Source organism: Temnothorax longispinosus, chromosome 1 (assembly GCF_030848805.1).
Source record: "Temnothorax longispinosus isolate EJ_2023e chromosome 1, Tlon_JGU_v1, whole genome shotgun sequence".
Lineage (NCBI taxonomy): Eukaryota > Metazoa > Arthropoda > Insecta > Hymenoptera > Formicidae > Temnothorax > Temnothorax longispinosus.
In genome coordinates, this window is record NC_092358.1 from 25,023,130 (window position 1) to 25,044,568 (window position 21,439).

At 33.0% G+C, this 21,439-nt stretch overlaps 4 protein-coding genes and 1 long non-coding RNA gene across 6 annotated transcripts in view; 2 read left to right on the plus strand and 3 right to left on the minus strand.

Moving 5' to 3' along the window:
* LOC139820820 (WD repeat-containing protein 18) overlaps positions 1–21,439 on the plus strand; it is a 187,759-nt gene that overhangs the window by 61,489 nt on the left and 104,831 nt on the right. The window lies entirely within an intron of this gene.
* Positions 3,574–5,021, minus strand: LOC139820931 (uncharacterized; the record flags this gene model as incomplete). Its single annotated transcript, XM_071791555.1, has 2 exons — positions 3,574–4,231; positions 4,785–5,021. Coding segments are annotated over 2 exons (597 nt in total), but the record flags the coding sequence as incomplete, so codon positions are not given.
* Impe3 (Ecdysone-inducible gene E3) lies at positions 7,826–10,823 on the plus strand. Of its 2 annotated transcripts, none has more exons than XM_071790746.1 (5): positions 7,826–8,049; positions 8,188–8,273; positions 8,700–8,780; positions 9,234–9,988; positions 10,371–10,823. In XM_071790746.1, the coding sequence occupies exons 2-5, from the start codon at positions 8,229–8,231 to the stop codon at positions 10,750–10,752; spliced, it is 1,263 nt and encodes a 420-aa protein (XP_071646847.1). In that variant the 5' UTR covers positions 7,826–8,049; positions 8,188–8,228; the 3' UTR covers positions 10,753–10,823. The 2 variants fall into 2 exon arrangements, with proteins under 2 accessions (XP_071646847.1, XP_071646837.1); XM_071790736.1 differs by having other exon boundaries at positions 7,827–8,049; positions 8,175–8,273.
* On the minus strand, positions 10,944–16,720 carry Naglu (N-acetyl-alpha-glucosaminidase). Its single transcript, XM_071790722.1, has 14 exons — positions 16,276–16,720; positions 15,890–16,053; positions 15,608–15,786; positions 15,293–15,511; positions 14,994–15,221; positions 14,679–14,742; positions 14,463–14,608; positions 14,233–14,317; positions 13,730–13,879; positions 13,072–13,214; positions 12,705–12,864; positions 12,261–12,451; positions 11,562–11,947; positions 10,944–11,203 (listed from the first exon to the last, which is right to left on the minus strand). The coding sequence occupies exons 1-14, from the start codon at positions 16,358–16,360 to the stop codon at positions 11,094–11,096; spliced, it is 2,310 nt and encodes a 769-aa protein (XP_071646823.1). The 5' UTR covers positions 16,361–16,720; the 3' UTR covers positions 10,944–11,093.
* On the minus strand, positions 17,392–20,318 carry LOC139816233 (uncharacterized). The gene is made up of 4 exons (XR_011732982.1): positions 20,049–20,318; positions 19,097–19,566; positions 18,374–18,579; positions 17,392–18,082 (listed from the first exon to the last, which is right to left on the minus strand). It is a non-coding gene; the product is annotated as an uncharacterized lncRNA (long non-coding RNA).

The window sequence follows — 21,439 nt, forward strand, 5'->3', positions numbered from 1 at the left end:
ACAGCCGATCTTGTCACCTGGATAATTAAAGAGTTTTTTGTTAAAGTACAATTATTTTACGGTGCAATAATTTTATCTCAAATTCATGATCGTGTTGTAATTCCAGGGTCATGCAATATGCCCCTGAAATTATAACACGAGATTGATTAAGATTGAATTAGTCATACATTTATATTTAATTGTGCTTATTTTTACAGAAATAATTATTGTGTTTATACGTTTGATTTATATGACTGCAGCTTCTTTGAAACAATCACCATAGAAGTCAACGGAAAAAAAGAAATGTATGCACCTTTGAATATTGTTCTTATATAGTGTAAAGTTTTAAGCCTTATAAACCTCTCAATTACTTGAGCCAAACTCTTTTATGTAACTAATGACTGTGCCCAATTTTAGCACCCAAAGTACTTACAGGCAAATTCTCACTACCTGTAGAGATATATGAGAGGACTTACGTCTTCGACTTTGTTGAAGGCTGAGAGTCTCACAATGTGCCAGCGTTTGAAAAGTTTCACTTTTATGATAAAAAGTTCCAAAATTCTTATATCAACTAGTGAAACATTTCTTATTTCTAATTTATTTATCAGTAAATAATTATCTTAGATTTTTAAATAAAATGTTAATTATATTATACACTACACAATAATTAAATTACATTTTAATAATTTTCTACTTGATTATAGTTTTTTCTACTCACCCAAACTATCTGAAGTAAAGTTTGAAATATTCCATCTTCAGGATTGCGATATGATTGATAGAAATATATTATATTTCAAACTTCTGAAAACGGTGTGCTAACTTTGCGAAGATATATAGGCAAAATTTTCCTCGCTACGTCAACCACGTACATATATCGCGCGAAAAATTTCCCTCGCTCGCAGACAAACCAGTTTTCAAGTTTATGTTCAAGGTTACGGGCGAAATAGCGGCGTATTTACGTCACGAACATCGATTCGCGGGCGTTCGTTGACCCACCTAATTCTAGGCGATCGTGAGCGGTATCATCGTCGGTTTCGTGAGCCGCGGGGCGGTCGCTAATCCGCCCACTCGCCGATCGAAAGACCTTGCCTAACACACCTTGTATAAATTCTTCGTGGCGATTATCGTTATACCGAAAAGAGTCTCTCAATGGTCTTGCCTTTTCCCTCAACCTCGAAACATCGACATGATTTACCGGACACAGTCGGCTATAGTCCGTTTATAGTCCACGTCATTTCTTTTCCTCGGATACGATCTATCGATTACCATTTCAAGCCCGTCCAATCGCACGACGCGGATTTTCCATTGTAACATTCTCTCTCTGTTGTCGCTAATTAAAAAGTTCCGCGAGCTGCACTAACGATTCGTCGTGTTCCAGTCGAGCTCGGCTCGGGAAAGTTTCATTCACGCACACAACGTTGGCGTTGGTCAGCACAGCTGTCCACGTTCTCGTTTTGCAATTGTAATAGTAGCAACCATCGCAATAGTTATCACAGTTATATTATAGTTAATAATGACACTTCGATTTACGGGCAATGTACACGTAGTTGTTGGAAAACCGAAGTTCTCAACGGCAGCCAATTAATAAATCTAATCTCTCGTCGGCTTCTGAATTAGAAATTATGCTCTTGCGCGTATAGGAGTTATTAATTTTTTTAATAACTTTGTTTAAGTCACTTGTCACTGATATTTTTAGTAAATCGTAGATTTTGAATTAAAGACATGTATATTGATATATTACTTTTAATCGCGTTCAAAGGTTACGTACTGTTATTGACGATAATCGGGAACTTCCGGTAGAGCATTTATTAATAACGAAATGCAAATTACTGTGCAGGTGATAAAAAAATTATTTTAAATAAATGATTGATCTTATCGAGAACTATATCAAGAATGATCTACATACCAATGTAATCATTTTGCCCCTTAGCTACAGATCTTATAAAAATCTTTTAATTTGCGTGCATCATAGATTACTTCCTAAGTATATCCACATCTAACATTGCCCCAGTTACGACTTAATTATATAGCAACGTAATAAATTTCTGAACGCACCGTAGAGGTAAACAACGTAAAATAGCCAGGATAGAAAACGATTAATGCAGATATTATTAATACCGTGATGCACGGTCTTTTTAGAATAATTAACTTTCAATTGCAACAGCTTAATCAATTCAATGTCAGCCGTGTCGCTCGAAATATTCTTGAATATTTGAACAGGAAAAGCTTACATAATTTGTAATCATATATTAACGAGTCAATAAAAGCGTGACGGCAAACTGTTGACATGCAGAATTAATCTATAAGCGACACACACGGCGCTGCAAACTGCGTCGCCACTCTCATCGATCACGGCTGCTTATACAGGTGTAGCTACACACAAGCTCGTACGGGCGCGGGGCGCAGCGTATTATTGCCAATTTATCAAGTGCTACTCCTCCTTCGTATTGAACTAGACATTGCAGTAAACAGATTTAATCTTAGTTGGAAACGACGAATATGGCTACTGACCGGATTAAACAGATCGAATTTTAATTCGATTGAGAAATTCTCCCGCAATTTATTATTCACTTTTATGCACGTCCGTCACGTAACTGTTTCAATTAAAATGTTATCAATCCTGAATTTGGCAAAATTAGGAAACAATAAATTTAAAATAATAATTGAAAAAAACATATATAGAAAATCCGACACACACATACACAATGCGTGAACATAATAAAAAGTTTGAAAATTTGGAATTTGGAATAATGAAGAGAACACGACTGAAAGTTATATTATTGTTATTACTTTTGAAAATCAGATTAGTTTTTGCATCAAGGGAAATTGATCTCGTATAGGTCACATTACCAATTATCACACATCTCAAACATGCTTGACGAGCATCGTTTTTCCTCGGCGATACCAACCGCACAAATCAGTCATCGGTTTTAATAAACCTCGTCTCTGGAGATGTCGGCACGCGATCGCTCGTGTAACAGGCGATATTTCAGCATGGTCGGATTACAGGTAGTGGAATCGCATCGGGAGTAGTAGACGGTAGACGAGAGGAGTATGTACACCGATCGTCGGGGACCGTCGACCATCGGCCGGGCTTGAGAGATCGAATCCCAATTTGGCAGAAATGAAATTCCTTCCGCTTTGCGCGGCGTCCAACTCGGTAAAGTACGATGAGCGCGTAGCCGTTCCCTGTGAATTCGCGAGATATCGGATATCTTATGCATTTCCAATAACGCATCGCGCTTTCCATTGCTGTGCATTGCTGCACATTTTTCGCGCGGCTAATAATATATTTTTTCTTTTTCTCCCTCGTTCTCCCGTCTTTGGTAACTCGAGAATCGCGTCTTATTAAAAGTTCGGAGCGCGAGTCGAGTTGCTGTTGTCGAAAAAATTGCATAAAATATACGCTAACGATATAACATCTGATAACTATTCTGTAGTATGCGAAGAAATAGAAATTGATTCTGATCCCACGATACTTTTGCTTTAGTTCGTCAAATTTGCTTTATTGCATTACGGGAATACATAAATAATAATAATAATAATAAATTATAAATATATATAAAAATGATATATAGTGTTTGAGTTGAATAATTTACTTAATATCATCTATTTGCATTTTTCAAGCTTAATTCGTCACAGCTTTTCACTAGTAATTTCTTACAGAAGCTATGGAAAAAATACTGCTTTTTGCTTTTTAATATCACTGCTTTTTGCTCCTTGAAGTCTCGATTAAAATGTAAGATGATGAATCTGCGACATTCAGTAAGTGACTTACTTGACAAATCTGAAATTTTCAGAACACTTGCTCAATCGGAACTATATTACATGCAAAAGCGCAGTTTTCGCTCCTCGATTATTTACAGACGGTCTGAATAAACGATAGGTCGTCCTATTTCTTTCTGTAAGCAGTTGGATAATCTGTGAGGAGGCTGCCGGTGGAGACTATAGCTCCCGGTCCGCCTAGAATGCCGCCCTTGTTGGCGAACCAGCCGTTACCACCCAGAAAACCGGCTGGTTCCAGCCGATTCGTATAGAAACCAGAGTCAGTCGGACCCAAGAAATGCACCAAACCGGTGGGTGCAGTTAGCTGTTTTGCTGTCACGTTTTGTAGCACGTTGATGCCCAGATGGTTTAGCGCCTCTTTCAAAAATAACAGGCGATCTTGCAGGAATGATGGTGAAAACTGTATTTTTTGCGCTAACGGTGTCAGGAACCAAGAGAATGGACCCGGTTTTGTTGTGGAATTTTCCTTGAACTAATTGCCGAAAAAGTTGATTTTACGTCAGTATTTTTCGAGTGCATTTGTATAACATGGTTTCTTGATACGAAGGGAAACTACGGAAGTTACACAGAATCTTTTTTATTTGTGAAGTTAATTAGTTCGAGAATATGTTACTTGCAATATATATATATGAAGAGAATTTTTCAGTATAAGGAAAAACTATATAAGCTTTGTTATCAATTTAATTTGTCGTATTTCAACTAGGCATACTAATACCATAGACATACTAATGCTATAATTACGTATATAATCTTAATTATTGAATATGTTAATTGATAATTGAATGCGGCAGATTGATTTTGATTAATTAGTTAATGAGCCAAATTGATGACGAGTAATTTCTGCAAAGGAAATTAGCGAATAAAGCTATCCAATTACTGAAATAAAGTAGAAGTCAACAATACTCATTAAAAATATAATTATAATTAGTGGAATGGAGCCGTGAGACGTCACTATCTCACGGAAAGGTTGCAATCTAAATTCTGAGTACTCTGACTTTAATATTAATTTACAAAGAGACGCTTACGGACTGTACGGTTGTGTCGATCATGGTACCAGCTGCCGAGTTTGTAGCATCAATTTGCGTGGTCGCCTTTATTAATGCCTCGTTAGTCGGCAAAGCAGAATTCCGTTGCTGTTTCTTCAATCCGAATGGATTTTTTTGCAGATTCGCGTTATCATGATCGATCTCATTGATGGATTCATCGATCGATGGATTCAGCGGTTTCGCCTGCGCTATTGCAGCCTTTAGAAATTTTCATTTACTTTCATTATTGCACGATAGCACATTATCGAAGAGTTAGTTAATTTATACTTAATATAATGCCTGCATATATCGACAATGTCATTAATATCAAGCACGTGCCCATTAAACTCAAAAAGCAGCTTTAAATATGATAAAATAGATGATAAAAGCAGTTTTAAATGTAATGTAATAAAATTAGATGAATCTAAAATTATATTAGAGAAAACGTTTTTCAACTCATAAATATTTTAAACAGTACAAACTTTCATATTTATTCGTAAAACGGTGAGTAATTATAAATTTGAAAACAGATAAATTAAATTTACTTTACGTCATAAATTTAGAACTTTATTTTAATTAACAAACAAATTATATTATTGATCTTGACAAAAAAATTTAATAGAGGTCCATATGATATGCTGTCAAGTTTTAAGGCAAATTATTGAGATTTACGGGTTAATGTCTTACCGCCGCAAGTAACAGGCACATAAATCTTGTCGCTTTTGCCATCATTAGATAGAATATTGTGGTAAGGAAGCTCTGACGGTGTTCTACGTAACTTATTCTCGCGATACGGAGTATACCGGTTAGAATTCACGAGCAACACATCGTATATATGCTTTAACACCATTTATATATGCCGTCTCACGCGTAATAAGCAGAATATAATCGCATAAGGGCGCCCACATGTGCGTGTTATAGCGGCAGACATCAAGTCGCAATCATGAAATGTATTTCGTTAAGTAACAAATCGCGAAGAGAAATGCTCCCGTTATTGCGCGGTACGCAGTCCCAGATTCGATGAAAATAAACATTTGGTGTACGCGGTCATTACTCAATCATTAAACTTGAATATATAATTGCGGCACGATATTATTTTAAATCGCCTCTATAGGTTTTTTAATGCCGTTTGCTCGACAATTTTTCTCTCTTTTAATAATAATGCGCGAAGAAAAATATCAGTCATTGCACACATTCTGAGAAAAGTCAATATGAATACTGAACGCTGTTTTTGTTGACTTTACAACGAACACGTTCGTATCAACCTTGCACCAAAATGACATGCTGAACTGATTGAAAATACAACAGCGAAGCGAACTGGTGACTTGGATAATATAGTTGTGTCTTATCTTATGACATGCACAAATGTATTTTAACGATAGGAACAAGACGTCTAGTACAATAATGAATAGCAAAAATTGAAGAAATTTCTTTGTATTTTGTTAAACTGCATGAGTAAGATAAAAATTATTTTTACTTAACAATTTAATAACCACGCAATATTTAACGAATACATGTTATTATATTAAATATTGGTATTTTGTTGCAATATAAGTTTTTAACCCAAAAAGAATGTTTTATTTTAGCTGCCTGTTCTATCATGTCAGAATCAACTTTTGCTGTCAATACGAAATATTTTTAATTCGCGGAACACAAGAGATATGAGACTCTGTTTTTTATGAAATCGCGCGAATTTCGTGAAAACAGAGCAGTCTTTAATAAGGCAACGACATTTTCGAAGTCGCGAACAGAATGATACGTGAGTCGCTCGAAAAACCGGTCGGGTCATTTTTGTCGATTGTTCTGGGATGAAGTGCCGTGACCGACTCTCCTTGAAAGAGTTGTTTTCGGCCGAGAAATTTTACTCTTATTGGACCGTTCTCGCGAAATCGTTGTGAAGGTCGAAAATCGAAACTCCATCGATTCATGGCTAATTTAAAGTAGAGATGACATGTATCCGAAATGTAAAAATGACTGCTTGAGAAAACGTACAGAAGTTTTTAAAGATTTAAACAAAAGAGATTATAAAAAAATTATAAAGGAGACACCAAAAAAAAAACTAAACTTTCTGGTTACAAGAAGTTTGATATGATATTGTGATCTGAAAGTCTTGTAATTTTTGCGTTGATCTCACTGTGTTTAAATCGGTTTTTATCGAAGTAGCTTACTTGGGAAAAAAATTGATTTTGTGCCATAAAGGAAAAGTTAAAACGACAGAATGCAACAAAAAAGCGCAATGCTGTCGCTCGGAAGGGTGAAGTGATTGAGTTATTAAACCTCGGAGTTAATTAAAATGGAAAATGGAAGAAGCGAATACAGCTATGGGAATAACTGGATTATAGATCAGCGATAATAGTACATGCGCAAAGTGCGAATACATATTTTCACTACGTAAAAGTAGTGTTAGCTTTTTTGTTTTTGCTATTTTGCTAAACATTGGCTTTGCACAAATAGTAATTATCTTCAAAAGTGGTTAATAAGTTTATTTGCAATTTATTAAATATCTCAGGCAATTAAATAATTACATTATCATAAATATGAAATTCGTCTTTAAAACTGGACAAGGAATCCAAAACTTTTATTATTTCTAATTTTCTTATTTTCCAAGCATATCTTGCAAAATTTTCTAAATGTTTAATTAATTGCAACTTAAAAAACTGTTGATATTGTTACGATTTTGATCAGGATAATGTTGCTTTTAGGTATATTATTCCAACAGTGCGTGTATGCAATTCTAATTATATGCACAGTTCCTGATATAAACCGTATATTTCAGTTGGAGAGAGATCGAGGACGAGTGCACATAGCGGAAAGTACGTCAACTCCGCGTCGCGAAACGTGGATGGCATACGGATGATGGCTTAGTTTAGGCATCATGCTGTGATTTACCCATCGGCACCAATAAACACCGGCTCGCGGCTGCATGTGCGCCTAGCCGGCTCGTCACGCAATTAACAATCCTGTATAGGGACCCGCTCGTTTACATATGCGATCGCGTAAGAGTGTAGAGGTGCGCGACGCCGAGGACGACCCGGGACCGTTATGAGTCTTTTCGAGACCAGTCTTGTCCCAACGGCCGCCTGCGAACCTCGACATAGTCCGTGAAAATCGTGGATTTCTAGGCGGTCGTCTGAAACCTTCGGAAATATATTTTCTCGCAAAACAATTTAAAAATATTTCAGATTCAAATTGTTTAATTTGAGTGGTTTCAGAATTGTTCACGAATATCATTTCTTATCTCGATTTGAGATTTTTCAAGGTCAGTGTGATACATCTTACATCGATTTTGATAGTTTTAGGCATTAAAATTTTTTAGTGATTCTCGTTACTGAATTATGATAAGCTTATGCTAGAGAGTATAACAAATTCGTGAACTTTTACAAGGTGCATTTTGAAGACGTGGAAATTATTTTGGACTGATAAAGGAAATAACTCGTCATGAAGATATTATGTAGTTTGATGGTGATAATGATTCTCCGGCAGGTAAGTGATATTTATTATTACGATATGTTTTTAACATTTAATATTCGCATCAGTGAGATATTGAGTTATTTAGCGGCATTGCTGCATATCAAATTACAGAAAATAATTATTTTTATACCTCAATATATCGAAAATATGAAAGCGTTATCATAACCAAAATTTATTACATAATTTGAACAAAAATTAAGATGTTTATATGAAAAATGTAAATTTTATTCTTGATCCAACTTGTAATATTAATTTTGCACAATTTTGCGCTGTAAATATTAACATTAATATTTAACGTAAATAGTAATAAATCTCACTTAATTTATGCTTAATGATTTAAATACCCGCTTATACAGCTATAATCGCGTCTAACGGCTTGGAACGTGTGTATTTGCGTGCTTTAGCGGAAATGTTAATTAAAATTCCTCATTTCTTCAGGCTATCGCCGGAATCGTTAGGAAACCGCCGGCCTTTTCAACACCAGTATATTCGAATTCGTATCTCCCCGCTGCCATGCAGGTGAGTCATTATACTTCATTACTAAATTTGATAAGAAATTCTGAACATCAAGTTCTCTTGCGTATAATTGCGATATTTCTTGTCTCACGCGTAACAATCCGTATAAATATTGTATGTGTTTATATTTCTTCGTTAACATGTTATCATACATATTTGATTTTCTTCTTGCTTTAATTATTTTTAGTAGCGATTTATTATTAACTTTATACTTTTTTATAAATAGTATAAATGTTAAAAATTTGAATAAGTTATATATAATTCTAATAAATTTTAATCTAATATACTATAACAAAATAAAATTTATTAAAATGGTGTAAAAGTATTATATGGATTCTGTATACTCTTATCTTTATATCTCTATTTATTTCAGTAAAATGTTGTATACATCAAGTTTTTGAAAAATATATAATATTGGTAAAACCAGTCCATTTATATGATCCATTTCTGAATCAGGTAATTTTTCACGCGGTCGAGCAATTGAAGCTGCTCCAAGCGGAAGAATTATTGCAGTTAGAAACAGTAACTGCCTCGCCGACATCGACGACCCAGTCGATGAAAGATCAGCAACCGCAATCGACGACACCTCAGGGAATTTCCATAATTCCAACTGCTACGACCGCGAAAGTCCATGACCAGAAGACAGATATTCCCATGGTATTAACTTCGACTCAGGCGAATAAGGTATCGAGTCAAGGATCATCTAAGATTTACGACGATTCGACAGAAATCGCTCAACTCTTCGTAACTTCGACAGCGAGCGTTGTATCCGATAATTACCATAAAGAGACACCTGAAGTGAACGAAGAGACGACTGAAACGAATTACGAATTACCGGCCACTCCGGAAACGAATCACGAATTACCGGAGCCCGTACAGGAGACCCAAGAACCGAATCAAGAAGTCTCGGAGGAGAGCGCCGAAAAATCACCAAATACTGAACGCTCCTCCGGCGAAGTATCGACAACACAAACTCCGCGACACGACGTTGTATCGCAACAACAATCGACACAGGCTTCTGTCACGCAAGTGTCGGATGATCAGAAAAAGACGGAACCGTCCGTCGACAGCGTCGTGGATAAAATTCACGGAATCGTGAGGACAACCACATCCTTATTTAGCGAGGAATCTGACGGTAGCGACGAGTCGAAGAGTGTGGGAACATCGATTGAAAAGTCGGAGCAAATTGAGGACGAAGAAGAAGAAACAAGGTGATAACGTTTTTATTATAAAATTATAATTATTACATATACAAGGAAGACGATTCAAGGATAGAATCTTGTATTATATATATATATATATATATATATATATATATATATATATATATATATATATATGTATATATGGTTCTATTTAAAAAAATAACTTTATATACATTGCATTTACATTTAAAAGTATCTAATTTTTATTTTTAGAAATAAAAATGAGTAGAATGTATATTGTATAATTAAATATAAAAAGAACGATTTAATCTAAGTGCCATAGCTTTAAAAGAAAGAGAAAGCACAACAGTACGCAAATACTGGTATCAAAAAGCATTAAAAAGAAAAACACATTTAATAAAGATTTTCTTTGCTTTTGTCGCTACAGATTCTGTTTACTTGGCGAGAGAGTAGCTCAAGTGCCGCGTCCAAGTTTGAATCAGTACTTAAAGCGTTCCAAAGTGCCGTCTAAGCCGGCTCTTCAACAACTGGCGAACCTTTATGACTCCCTCAGCAAAGACGCGCGGAAGCAAGGATTCGCACGGTATGCTGGCTATACGGATGATATTTTGAAAATTTTGCAGTCATCCGCCGAGGGTGGCGTCGGACCGCAGCTGAAGCAGCTGTTAGAGAAGGTGGTAGAGCGGAACGAGCTCACCAGAGACGACGCAAAGATGAGGACGTCGCAGGCGCTGCGTGATCTCGACGATCCTGCCAGTGCGCTCAATATGGATCTGAGACGTCTGTTTCCGTTACGTTATACGCTCTAATTTTTTTAAAACAGTTGCAACGTTTTTGTAATTTTTAGAAATAAAGGTTTCGAACATTGCAATAAAAAAAATATATTTTTTTTATGAAATGAAAAGGTTTTTATTATATCTTTATGGATCATAGAAAGATACTGAACTTTCTAAATGTTTTTATTCAATAAATGTAAATGTGAAAGCTTAGGAAATGCGTATTTATAGTATGACCTCACTGAAAACAATTTTATTAATATTAGAATATATATTTATTAAACATATGTATTATATATTATATGTTCGTTGGATATATTTTTTGAAATATAATTCTTATCTTATCTAAATAAAAAAAGAAAAAAGATCTCTTTTTAGCATGTCTTTATACTTGACGATTTTAATGATGATGATAATGATGATGATGCTGATTCTCCTTTGAACCACTTGGAAATTATTTTCATTGCTATGTCAATAGTATCGCCTGAAAAGAGAGCAAGTAAAATTGATTAGATTCTCGAAAAGTTAATAAAAAATAAATTTAAAAATTTATTTGCTACTTTTTAATTTTTTCTAAATGTTGGTAAACTAATATTTTGTACTATTTTTTTATAGATATTTTGCTATAAGTAAAGACTGTACTTCAATAATCTTATAAAACAAACGGAACATGATATAACTCTGAATTGTAATCCACAAAAAAATTGATGCAAAACAGTGCAAGCAATTAAATGCACTTGTTAGAACAACTGGAGAAATAGAGTAACGAAGAACTCTGCTAGTCAAATAAAAATGATTGATATAACATTCGTGGAAAATCGAAATTAAAAAGTTATAAATACCTTTTGCCTCTATCGGATAAATCTTCGTGGAAAAAGTGAAGGGCTGTTCGATTTCGTGAAATATTCTGTCGTTAATCTCAGTGATGTTGAGTTTGGTTCTTTGGACCAGTGATTTCTCGAGGGCTTTTAGGAAAAGCTCCCATCTAGGCTTAAAGTAGTCCGCCATCACCCCCGACCATTGCTTGTTGGCGTAGTCTCTGATCTCGCCATTTGGGCCCCACAAGGTAATCTGATTTCTTGCATTATATTCGTAAGATCGTCTCTCCTCTTCGTCGACGGCCATATCTTTCGCCTGGGCTAGCCAGGTGCCCAGCAAGAAATTACTTCCTGACGCCAAAATAGATTCGAGATCGTCGAACAATTCCAACAGAGCGTTCGCGGACGATCTATGGAGTTATTATAAAATTGTAAAGCATTTTTCAAATATATATTGCGAATTCTCATGTAACAATGATTATGTGCTGACTAAACGAAACACTTAACAGACTTAGCTGTTAATTACGTACTGAAAGATATTTATTATACTTTTATTTTATGATATTAATTACATATTTTAACGATTTTCTCTTCCTATCTCTAATCTCTCTCTTAGAAAGTTACAGTATTTAATATTCGATTTTAAACTGTGTTTAAAAATGTTAAAAAAATATTGCGTCTATATAATTGTGAAATATATTGACATTGTATCAATATACTCACCGAAAAGCAGTGATATTCTTTTTGTTATAGCAGTCTAATATAGTCACGTAGATATCGTCGGCCATTAGTTGGAGAGCTTGTCTGGTTATATCAACCACGTCATGCCTGTAGAGAGTGTTATTCCCTCTACCATATCTCGCTTTTAGAAATACGTTCCACATAGAATAAAAATTTTTCCGATCATACCAGATCTGCATTAAAGGAAATCATTTTATGTCATAATTTAATTTAATGTTGATACGCAATTAAAATAATGTAATTAATTCGAATAATTTTTCTCCCAACGTCCCCGTAATTTTTACCAATTTCCATTATTCGTTTAATTGTCCCTCGTTAAAATGAAAACGAGCTTTTGCATTTATGTCCTGTCGCGTTATTGGAAATCCAATTATATAATCCTATAACGATCGTAAATCAGTTGTGATTATTAATATATGTGTCTACCCATGATGAAATATTTAAACTCGGCCGTCTGGTAATAACGTAATGCCCTCTGATTCTTTGCGTGCCGATAAAATTATAAACTGTTCTGCCGAGGTGTCGCCAAGCAGCCACCGCATATTCGTTCCATGCGCCGTATCTTCGAGTAGCGTAACTTTCGAACCTGCCGATCACAATGATCCTCTTGTCGTATCAATTTAATCGATCAAACGAGCTTAAGCAGCTTTTTGCGTAACCTCGCTTTAATCGCGAATTAGACGCCGACTCTGTCGATAGATTATCGAGACACGGTAAGACGGACGACACTTCTTCAACGAAAACCGGTCGTCGCATCTACTGTTTCTGAATTACATGAGAAGCGCGTCCTCACCAATTGTCGAGGTCGACGGGCGCGTGACGATACGCCATTTCGTTCATCAGTTCGTAAATTACATAGTTCTGATTGATACCCTCGGGTGTCAGACCGGTACCCACCATGGTACTGCCATTCATGTTTCTACCCACGAACGTGCGCTGAAAGAAAGAGTTGACTGATTATTCTGCAATCTATGTACCCAATTCATTATCCTAATGGCTATGTGATAGGACATTCTTTAATGCTCCAGAATTTAATGCTTCTCATTATTATTATCAAAAGATTCTTGAATTCATTTTTGATTATAATTCTTGACTATTAAATAAAGATATAAAATATTAAGCAAATTATGTATTTGTGAAGGATTAAATATTGAAAAAAGGTATGCGATCGTTTAATCACGTTTGTGTCGCGATGCTTGGCATAAGAAAAAGATTTATTTTTTTAATTCAAAACATTTTGTAAGCGGTATAGAATTATATCTTTTATAAAATTATAAAAGTCAAGATACGTTTGAAAGAAAAAGAATTGATTATGTTAAAGTTTTGAAATAATTCTTTTACATCTTGGCACGCGATGCAAATAACAATGCAAGTAGCGAAAGGCAATCATATTCTTAGTCTCTTAAAAAGAACTGAAGCGACATATAGGACAACATAGATTTCTAATATACCTGATTAATGATCTGCGCGGAGCCAAACATTCCCAAGGTGCCGCCGAAATTATGCAGCATGCACCAAATAAATGGTTGACCGTAGTACGATTTTAATCGGCCGTATTGTGGGAACTGTTCCGATTGTAGATCTAATACCAACATTCGTCCCTGCGGTTGATTTTAGTACAGCAATTTAAAGCCACGTTAAATGTTGTAAAATAACATAATGTGCCGATATACAAAAAATATTTTTTTAATCAATGAGAAAGAAAACAGATAAATATGTATTTAAATAATTCTCTATTTTTTGTTTGTATCAGTACCTTGTTTTTCTCTGTTCTACATATTAAATTTGTCCTACTAGCAAGATACATTGAATTTATTACATTATTATTTGAATAGCAAATTTACAAGACATGAAAGATAATTTACTGTATCTTGCAGAAATTATTCATTTATACGTTATAGCTTCGTACTTGCCAATGAGGTACGATCGATATTTATTAATATTCCGAACCTACCGTGGGTACCGAGGTCAGGAAAGCTCTCACTCTGGACTTGGTCCAAAATGTAATGTCGTGCACGAACAACCAAGCTTGCATTAACCTAGAAAAGTCGCACATGATGTATCTGATGTAGAAACATGATTATTATATTATATATATTGTACATATATATAATATTTAATTAATATTTATGTCGAAAATAAGGAACGAGAGAGAACTATCTGTTCTTCAATTTACCTACTTACCATATCGCTTTAGAGTCAACCGCGTTCATGGCCGAGAAAACCGAGTAGCCGACGTTTCTCAAATAGATAAGTTCATTGTTGCTGGGTTCGTTTTCGTTAAAAGTATCGCAATTATAAATATGATCAGTACCAAACTCGTCAATGTACTGTAGCAATGAAATTTCATGTCTTCACTTCTGAACATCATTCATCTCTATTGAAATTATTTTAACTTACCATTCGAAGGAATCTTTCTCCGATCATACGAAATAGCGGATCCGTCGGTTCTAACAAATAAGGACTGAAAATAACAATTATTTTAGATAAGTCGAAAGTTTATTATTTGATTTAATTTTATTATAATTAAACACAAGTTTTATTCGAGATATTTTTATCCGATAGATAGCAAATATGAGAATATTGATCTATTTTCAACATTTTAGCTATATAGTTATATAAATATATTTTGCGGAACGAGAAATTATTTTAAACAAGATCACAATTAGGAAAGAGAAAATTGCACGAAATATAACCAGATTATTTTGACCGTACCAGCAATATTTGTCTTCGAATTTATTCCATGGGTCGATCTTCGTCATATTAGCATTTGGAAAAAGTCTGGCAAACGCTCGCGGTACATGACCGGCGAATGCCGGTAATACTGGAACGATTCCGAGATCTCTCATTCTCCGAAGAATCTGGTGCTGCAGACGTATGGTGTGATTATGCCAATTCGATGATAACGGTCCACCAAAACCACGAATATTGCCCATCCTCGCCCTACGTTATCGCAATAAGTATATTTTATTGTAATTCTACGTGGAGAAATTTGGGGAATATAAACACTCGACCAGGGTAAGAAAGCAGGTCCGCCCAAGTGCTCGTCGATCTCCTCTTTCATCAGATTCAATTCTTGATAGAGTCTTTGCCAGATCGCCTCTTGCGCGGTAAAAGCGAGGGCAAGATTAATCCCATTAAGGGCCATCCAATCGATGTTTCTTTCCCATTGTTGCCACTGCCACCAGGCTGAACTATAACCCACAGTGCACACGTTCTGATAATATCTGAATCTGTAAAGTTACGGAATAACGTAAATTATACATACGCTGTGTCATGGGCGATTCGATATATCAGATTATCACAAATCAAATATCGCTTGTTCTCACCTATCGTTCGATATAACTTTAACGTAAACTTCCGGTAGGGTGTTTGGCAGCGCAATTTGCGTACCGTCCCATGATATATGAACATTGCAATAGTTTTTCAAGTAATGATGCAAACCCCATGTGATTGCCACCCCGGAAGTACCGCGAATTTCGATCTCGCCTAGAGGATTTTTTGTTATCTGTCAAAAAAGAAGTCACTCAACAATGCCGGATTATTTTTTTTTGCAAATAGGTATTTGTGAATAAATGTGTAGCTCTTGCACTTGAGAACGAACACTGCACCTTGAAAGTATCTTTGCCAACAGGTCCCAAATCGGTATCCAGCATCATAATAAACATTTTAGATATCTCTTTGCCCAGCAGTCTTTCCGCGACATCTTTAGCTGCTTTTGCTTGAATTTCTGGCGACGTACGTGATTTTATATGCCCCAAAGTATCCTGAAACACTACTCACGCTTTCACAGATATTCCTGAAATTTTAAGTGTTATTTTGCAAAAAAGTTAAATTAATTATCAATAACGAATAAAAGATGCAACGTACGTTGATCGAATAATTTATTCAGAGGCATAATTATTAAACATTTTGTAGAATTTGATACTTCGGTATATTTTATACTCCAAAAAGAACGTGCATACACTGAAATAAAAACATAATCCATTCTACTTACTGTCCAAGTTGCGACATTGACAGGACAGTACAAGCAATCCAAATATTATTATAAATAATCGAAACCACGATGTTGTGATACCCATCTTGATGAACCTCAGTATATCGACTGATGTATAGAAGTAGGGACACAGAGCAATTGTGCGTTTCGCATATATATATATTATTGTTGCGCTGGCCACGTCGCTCAATCACACACAGACACTCACGCGCTCGCACTCCCGACGCTCGCGGAAATAAAGGAAACACTGCGGTTTAACTCAGCGTTTATTATCGTCGCGATACAGAAGAGCGCGGACACATGTTTGAACGGTCCAGCAGCTCAAGACAAAATCCGTCAATTGTTGTTTAAAATCAATACAGCTCGTTGCTAAGGATGTTTCGCATCTTGACGGAAAGACGGCACGTTGCACACTTCAGCTCGGAGTTCGAGAGCATACCGGGCGGCATGCACGCAACATTATCATCCCTACTCTTACTTTGACTTTCTTATCTGAGGCCTCTGACCATGTAACAACCGTCTCTCAATGACTTATGATGATACAATTACATTTATGATACGGTATTCGCAGTGCTCATTCACTGTTTACGAATTGAATTATTTGTTATAAATATACAATATATTGTGTCATTAAATTTGTTATTTTGTTTATGTAATAATTAATTATTATGAATTAAGAAATATACTGCGTAAAATTTTTAATAATATTGTATAATTAATCGATAAATTTGATTTGAAAACGGTTATTGGGATCGACTATGCAACTATAATATTAAATGTAAATACATTATTTTTGAGAAAAAAGAAATCGATTTTTATACTGCAAATAATTTCTTTGTTAACTTTCAATATATATTTTATATTTTCTATATTTTATAAATACATTTTTATATGTTCTATATTTTATTATTTCTTTAACGAAGAGTTGATTTCTTAAATTTAAACATTTATAACTGTTATAGAAATATATTAAATAAAATAATTCAAGTTTATAAATAATTAAAAAATATTATAAAATAATCTTTAGTTTTTTCATACAATTGTCTATTAAACTAAATTTTTCAAAAAAAATATACAAGATAAAATTGCAAAGAGAGACATTTTATGACTGGCATATGTTCATTATAGAAAATCTCATTTCCAAAGAAATTAATTTTGAAAATCGAAAAAATATATTATATATATTATTTTAAAAAGTAGTGATATTATTTTAATATAATATCACTATTTTTTAAAAAAATATATACAAAATATCTCTAAAATAATGGAAGAGTTTATTTGAAGAAGGTTTATTTAAAGAGAAGAAAGTTTATTTGAAGAAGGGATTTTCAGATCGCGAGGATGGCTCCGTTTAGAACAAAATTATCTTAAAATGTCTTCCTTTGTTCTCTTCTATAATTTTATCTTACATTTTTTTTTTAAAGACCTGGATTAGCAGGCAATTGCATGGAAAAACTAAAATAAGACTGGTAATAACAATGATTAAAATAAGATTATGTTTAGTTGCGTATATAAACGATCATTGAATAAAGCACTAATTTGATTTGTATAAGCGCAAGAACAAACAGATAGAAAAAAAATTAATCGAGCGTCGAGCTAATGTTAAGTGAAAAACTACTAATAATTATAACTGAATAATCCTTTGTCGGTCTTATAAACGTATACGTCATCATTTAATTGTAAATGTCCATTAATGAACGAGGCGCAATAAACTCCTAAATGTGCTGTTTCTTCTTCTCTGTCTCTTGTGTACAACTCGTGGGCAAAGACGGTCAAAAAACGTAGAGCAAAAGGTTTTATTAAATACCTGAAATTAAAGAAATAAAAACTACATATTTAAAAAATTGTTTTAATTGAGCATAGAGTAGCAGCAGTACTAATGCAAATAAACTAATATTATATAAATTTATTAATTTATATCTAAAAATATATTTTAATATGATCAGAAGATTTTTAGATCAATGGAATTGTTATATGGTTGATCAGATTTATAACCGTAAAATCCAAAACTTAGTAAAATTATTTTAGATCTGTAAGAGATTTGATTATAAAAAGAAATTAGGAATATAATTAATATATGTATGGGTGTAATTATTACCTCGGGACCGGTTTTATTACCCTGATGATTATATTTTTTATCTTGATCCATTCCCAGTCTTCCTCGCTATAAGGGATTGAAGATCCCGAAACAACAATATTTGGACGAATCAAATGATGTTCATCACCATGTATTATTTCCTTTTGTAGTTTATCTAACGTAGATGTTGTCATGAGTACGCAACGCGTTACATTCGCGAACGCTTCCTATAATGAGGAGAAATTACTTGGTTAAAATTTTTTATATTTATATGGCATTATTTTGAATAACAAATCTAATTAACATTTTTAGTACATAGTACTAAACTATATAAAAAACATTTTATTAATGGTGATTATTTATATTACTATTTATATCACTAATTTATTTTTGTAAGTTATATGTATTTGTATTTTGTTTGATTATCATAATTGCAGATATGCATACTATCTATTGCTTGATACGATTAAATATGATTCAAATAAATTGCTAAGAACAAAAATTTGATGAATAACGTTTTTAATATATTTTTATAAGTTCGACTTTTTAATTGCAAATTAGTTAATTAGTTTATTTTCGAAAAATGCCCGTTTTTCTAGAAGATGTTTACTTTTTGGTAGTAGTGTCTCATATGGCAATCTTATGTCGGACTTGGAAGTTATAAAATTAAAATAGTAAAATCCTAATTAATAAATAATACATGTTATAATAAAATAAACATAATTAGAAACATATATTAATTACTGTCTTTTCTTCCGCCTTAGTTGAATATATCATGTTGTATTCCATCCAATTTTCTCTTATAAAATTTGGTTCTTCAAGTAAAGGATTACAGTCTCTTTGAACTAAACGTAGATCAGAGGTTTCTAAATACCTAACATACATTAATTTGTTGATATTTAATGTTCTTTACGGATAATATAAATGTTGAGCATTAAAATATATTAAAAATTGTTACATACTCGTTTATCCACTTAGCAGCTTTAGGGCCGCAATCTCTAAGTTTTATTGGTTTGCCGCCATACCATGATGAATAATAGAAGACTTTGAAAGAAATTCTGGCCAGTTTATTTATATCGATAATTAAACTTTGTATTCCTATACCGTTGAATTGCATCAACGTTTCGCTCATATTTATGTTTATCAAAAGCAATTTCCAATAATTCGCGAAGTTCGCAATTGTTTTAGTCTTCTGATTGTATACTAGGAACATCCTAACAATGCATAATGAAAGTTTGATGTTACTTTTACTTTTATAAATTGTGTAATATAAACTCTTTTTATTACACTTTATAAAAGCACTTGCGTCCGCTATTGTGAATAAATATTGTATTAACATTTTAAATTACAATATTTTTTATTTTTCTTACAAATTGTCATACACGAAGTATCTGTTATCACTTTCAAGTATTGTACAAAAGCTACCGATGTTTGTTAACAAATACAATTATTAGTCTATTTCAGTCAGTTTTTATAAGAAAAACAAATGTCTTCCTTGGATTTAACAATGAGTCAGTAAAGCGTCAAAGTCTTTCAAAAATTAAATTAGACTTTAATTATATTTACGAAAACATAACATTGAAATAACATATAACATTGAATTTTAATAATTTCGAATCAATTATCAAATATATAAATATTATATTGAGTAATGTATTATACATCTTGAACAATATCCTCGTTATTTTATACTAACCCGTCCCAAATTTGTAGATCCGGCATTCGTTGATTCCAGTTGACCATTCCATATTGATTACATCTGGTAGATGATATGGATACTTTTCCCCCCGATTTTAATGGATACATATACAACTGTGTAACATGACCGATTTTAACCCAATTTTTATCGAATAATTGTGGATAACCGTTAATATCTTGTACATTAACAGATTGCTTATTAACCAAAGTTTGGTCTGAAAAATTCTAAATTTGTTTTAAATTAATAACATATTAGTTGGCTCTTTAGGATCTGTCTGTATTATTCTATATGAGATAGATATTTTAGCCTTTAATAAAAAAAGTTCTGTTATACATATATTATATTTTGCTACCTTCAAAGGATTTTTCAGTCTTCTATCTTTGTTTTATATATTTCTTTTTAATTTTAAATAATTTTTTATTTTTTGTTAATAGTAGAATAAAAAAGAGAAGAAGTCTCTCAAAATGCTATAGTTAAACATTATTATTAAAATATGTTTTTTAAAAATAACAAACAATCTTCAAAATAAACATGAAAAAATGGATTAAATAGAAATATGATGTATACATACCTTGGACATTGTAACGGTTATTAAGAGGAAATAATAGATTTTATCAATATGCCAGTTTAATTTTAACCGTTCTGCTTTTCCGCTTTAAATTCTATGATTTGTACTGTAAAATTATTGTATGTAATCTCACAAACATATAATATTAACAGGTTACAAGCAAAGTAAAAAATTTTTTCGCTTTTTTTCAACAATCTTATTATTATATGATGATAATATCTTTTCGATCAGTCGAGTTTCCACAATAAATGTTTCCACAATCAATGTGATTTTCGTACTGGATGTTCGTCCTTGTTATTCTATTTTGTCTGTAATATTTTATTTTCCTAGGGGTTTTTCTTACTGTTTATATCTTATAAGGCAGTCATACAAAGGTGAAGCACGTTTGATATCTCTGACAGTGAGATTTAGCTTAAGGATATACACTTATCTACATAAGTTATAAAATATTATATTATATTAATTAAATATAATATTAAAATATTATTTACTATATATATTAAAATAATTTGATTTAATTATAATTTAAAATAATTTAAAGTTATATATTTGAATAAAAAATCAAATTATTAATCTTACTTGTATATTATAACTGCGTAAAATTTTTAATAATATTGTATAATTAATCGATAAATTTGATTTGAAAACGATTATTGGGATCAACTATAAGTACAACTATAATATTAAATGTAAATACATTATTTTTGAGAAAAAAGAAATCGATTTTTATACTGCAAATAATTTCTTTGCCAACTTTCAATATATATTTTATATTTTCTATATTTTATAAATACATTTTTATATGTTCTATATTTTATTA